Here is a 4,494-nt window from a genome sequence, read left to right on the forward strand (position 1 = left end):
ACTTAATTTGATATTTTGCTAGTTTATACTTGATTTTTATTGAATATTATTTTTCGGCGTCGATCCTCAAAGCCAAAATCTAAATATGTGGGTTATCTTATCTTTTCAAGGAAAAAATCGGTTTTATTTGCAATGTATTTAGGGCCTATAAATTCATATTAGAATACTTTTCAAGTACAACATTATTTGAAAAGTCCTTTTTTAGAAGTATAAATAAAGAAAACGCTTTTGGCGTCGGGGCTTCGCCCCGAACTTTATTGATGAATAATGATCAGAATGCAAGAAAACGCTTTTGGCGTCGGGGCTTCGCCCCGAACTCCATTAATGAATAATGAGCAGTAGATGCCAGGAGAATGGGTTTCTATATTGAAGAATGCAAGAAAACGATTTGGGCGTCGGGGCATCGCCCCGAACTTCATTGATGAATAATGAGCAGAAGATGCCAGGAGAATACGTTTCTGCATTGAAGAATGCAAGAAAACCCTTTTGGCGTCGGGGCTTCACCCCGAGCCCCACTAGGGAAACCTTATAGCGCTGCCCCAGTTGTTTTGTTTTCGCCGGAGGTTGAGAAATCCTGCTTTTTTTATTCTCAAATATATATATATATATATATATATATATATATATATATATATATATATATGATATATATGATATATATGTGTGTGTGCTGTACGCACGTTTATGCATAGGGTTAGGGTTTACTGGGAGTTAGGGTTAGGGTTTGGAAAAAAAATCGCCCCCCCCCCCACTCCAAAGTTCTGGATCCGCCAATGGGTGGAAGGGACAAGTTGGTTAAAAAGTTAAAAATCTGCACATTCCTGAATCTGCCAGCGAAGTTAACAGAGCGTCGTACTAATAAGGCGAATGTCGTGGGTTCGATCACTTTCTTGAAAAAAAATGTTGTCCGATTCAATCTGATCCGAGTTATTAGAGTCCATCGTAGGAATTAATTTCTTGAAACAAATACTCTTACTTAGCAGTGGCGACCTTAGCAGTGGCGACCTTAGCAGAACGCCGGGCCCTGTCATATAAGTGGCCCTAAGGCTATATATATCGAACCGCATCACGCTAACGGGTTCGTCCGCCTTTAACATCTAATTATTGCTACTAAACATTGTACCTTACGTAGGTACTGTACTATTTGCCTTTCACTAATTTCATATTGTATTGTAATTGTTCTGCATGAAAGATTTCGCCTGTTTACGTTAATAAACGTAACTAATGATTCAGAAACATTTTGCATGAAAATTGAACAAACTAGATGATAATAATTTCTGCATGAAAATTGAACAAACTAGATGATAATAATTTCTGCATGAAAATTGAACAAACTAGATGATAATAATTTCTGCATGAAAATTGAACAAACTAGATGATAATAATTTCTGCATGAAAATTGAACAAACTAAATGAAAATTTCTGCTAAGCTGAAGTTGGAAAGTAACTATTAATTACAGAGGAGAACCAGAGCACTTGCATTCTTGCAATAACCAAATAGTTGCTTAGACGGTCACAGATGGAACTTTTTCTGGCTTGTCGCTTTGCACTAATAATTATGAATCTTCTCTCCCGATGCGCGGCCCGAATACCGAAGTTAAATTGGGGTTCTTTAAGAACAAGGTGTGTGATGGGAGCTACAGTTAGGATTGCGCCCCCCCCCCTCAGGCGCGGAGCCTGGGGTGGTTGCCCCACTAGCCACACCCTAAGGCCGCTAATGTTACTTAGTATTCTTAGAAGTTTTATCATGATGGAAAGTCAGTCGGACTTGTATAGGTCAAAGTTTTAAATTGAGATTTTTTCGATGCATATTTGCTTTCATCTACTTAGTTCTAAAACATCTGTCAAGATTAAATACAGGAAACATCTGTCAAGATTAAATACAGGAAACATCTGTCAAGATTAAATACAGGAAACATCTGTCAAGATTAAATACAGGAAACATCTGTCAGACATGTAGATCAAGACATCAATAAGCATAAATAATATGACAGGGTATATCAATGCGATCAATTGTACAAGGGTTAGAAACAAACGTGTCAAAAACAAACGTGTCTAAAACAAACGGGTTAAAACAAAACGGGTAAGAAACAAAACGGGTTAGAAACAAAACGGGTTAAAAACAAACTGGTTAGAAACAAAACGGGTTAAAAACAAACTGGTTAGAAACAAACTGGTTAGAAACAAAACGGGTTAAAAACAAACTGGTTAGAAACAAACTGGTTAGAAACAAACTGGTTAGAAACAAACTGGTTAAAAACAAACTGGTTAAAAACAAACTGGTTTGAAACAAACGGTTAGAAACAATCGGTTAGAAACAAACGCTTAGACACAAACGGTTAGAAACAAACGGTTAGAAACAAATGGGTTGGAAACAAACGGGTTAGAAACAAACTGGTTAGAAACAAACTGGTTAGAAACAAACTGGTTAGAAACAAATGGTTAGAAACAAACGGTTGGAAACAAACGGGTTAGAAACAAACTGGTTAGAAACAAACGATTAGAAACAAACGGTTAGAAACAAACTGGTTAGAAACAAACGGGTTAGAAACAAACGGTTAGAAACAAACGTGTCAAAAACAAACGGTTAGAAACAAACGCTTAGAAACAAATGGTTAGAAACAAACGGTTGGAAACAAATGGGTTAGAAACAAATGGGTTAGAAACAAACGGTTAGAAACAAATCGGTTAGAAACAAACTGGTTAGAAACAAACTGGTTAGAAACAAACGGTTATAAACAAACGGTTAGAAACAAACGGTTAGAAACAAACGGGTTAGAAACAAACGGTTAGAAACAAACGGTTAGAAACAAACGGTTAGAAACAAACGGTTAGAAACAAACGGGTTAGAAACAAACGGTTAGAAACAAACGGTTAGAAACAAACGGTTAGAAACAAACGGTTAGAAACAAACGATTAGAAACAAACGATTAGAAACAAACGGTTAGAAACAAATGGTTAGAAACAAACGATTGGAAACAAACGATTAGAAACAAACGGTTAGAAACAAACGGTTAGAAACAAACGGTTAGAAACAAACGATTAGAAACAAACGGTTAGAAACAAACGGTTAGAAACAAACGGTTAGAAACAAACGGTTAGAAACAAACGATTAGAAACAAACGGGTTAGAAACTGTACTAATTGTAGACCGCAACGTCATTCTCGTGAATTCTTTCCTTTTCCTTGTTTGTCCGATGTGACAGTTTTATTTTCAAACATTTGCCAGAACGTCTCTCTGTATTTAGAGCTCATAGTGTAATACACAAATATACTCCTGGTAGAATTGAGTATCTCAAATAGCCAAGAAATGGCCCACATTACTCGGAAGAGATTGCTGTATTTGCCGCCCAATTCAAATCCTGTGAGAAAGGCTACCAGCAAGCAGTTGTTCATGTAAGGCAGGTAACTCACAATAAGCCCAAGGGACAACAAAACGATGGTTTTAATGAGATTTGTGTCCCTTTTAGCCAGATTTTGTGATCTGCCTGTGATACAATTAGTTGAACTGTTACGCCATTTGGATTTCTCGTGCAGTGCAACTGTAAGAACAATGGTGGTCAGGACGATGATGGTGAAAAAGATAAAGAATAAAACTGCCACTAATATCGTTACGACGTTGGTCACTTCTGAATAATAATCACTAACAGCCATCCCAAGAACAGTTGTGTTTCTTAGTAAATCTTTTTTCCATTCAAGGAAGAGAGAGCGTGTGTAGATCAGTGGGAAACTGGTGAAGATTCCCAAAGCGTACAGTCCAACTAATATTAATATTGTCCTTCTTGTTGTTATCACATTCTTGACATGCAGTGGCGCCACTATACAATAACATCTCTCCAGAGAGACGTACACAGTGATCCAGCAAGTCATTTTGGTAAATAAAATACGCGGATACGCTGTGAAGAAAAGATTTCAATTATTTTGAATACCTATGAAATTATAAAGAAATGTGTATTTAAGTTTATGATTGCCATAGAAATTTTAGAATCACATATTAAATGTTTGATTGGCTTCTGGAATAATACAGAAGTCAGTTATCACTTATCAAACCAAGATGATCCTAGAGGAATACATAAGGAGGTTTTCCATTATTCTGTTGTAATTGTAATAGCCCTGAAGACCTTGCAATATGACCATAAAGGGGCTCGCAAAGACTTCCTTCAGGGAACAGTACCAGGAAAAAGAAAAAGAGGCAGAAAGAGCAAGAGATAGAAAGACAACACAAACGAATGGACGGGCCTGCCATTGAAAGAGATTCCAAGCCCATAGACTGAGAGGGATGGAGAAAGACGGTCGACAGATCAAGTTTAGTGCCACAACGGTTCAACAGATCTAGGGATAGGGGAAGGTGAATGGTAATAACTAATTTCCCCTAGATTTTACATTTACATTAAGTTAAATAAGTTAGAATTATTTTCGCAAAGCGTTAAAAAATAAAAATAAAAAGCTACCTGACGGACATTCATGGGAGTCCGCAGGATTTTTTGCAGGGGGG

At 37.0% G+C, this 4,494-nt stretch overlaps 1 protein-coding gene across 1 annotated transcript; it reads right to left on the bottom strand.

Annotated features, from left to right (window-relative positions):
* Nucleotides 1-3,158: 3,158 nt before the first annotated feature.
* Nucleotides 3,159-3,653, bottom strand: LOC106056644 (uncharacterized). Its single transcript, XM_013213457.2, has one exon. It carries the CDS (start codon nucleotides 3,651-3,653, stop codon nucleotides 3,159-3,161), a length of 495 nt encoding a protein of 164 aa, XP_013068911.2.
* Between the last annotated feature and the right edge of the window lie 841 nt (nucleotides 3,654-4,494).

This window comes from Biomphalaria glabrata, chromosome 8 (genome assembly GCF_947242115.1).
Source record: "Biomphalaria glabrata chromosome 8, xgBioGlab47.1, whole genome shotgun sequence".
Classification (NCBI taxonomy): Eukaryota; Metazoa; Mollusca; class Gastropoda; family Planorbidae; genus Biomphalaria; species Biomphalaria glabrata.

Excerpts from the sequence above, each read along its gene's own strand:
- LOC106056644 (XM_013213457.2), bottom strand. The coding sequence starts at position 3,653 with ATGGCTGTTAGTGATTATTATTCAGAAGTGACCAACGTCGTAACGATA.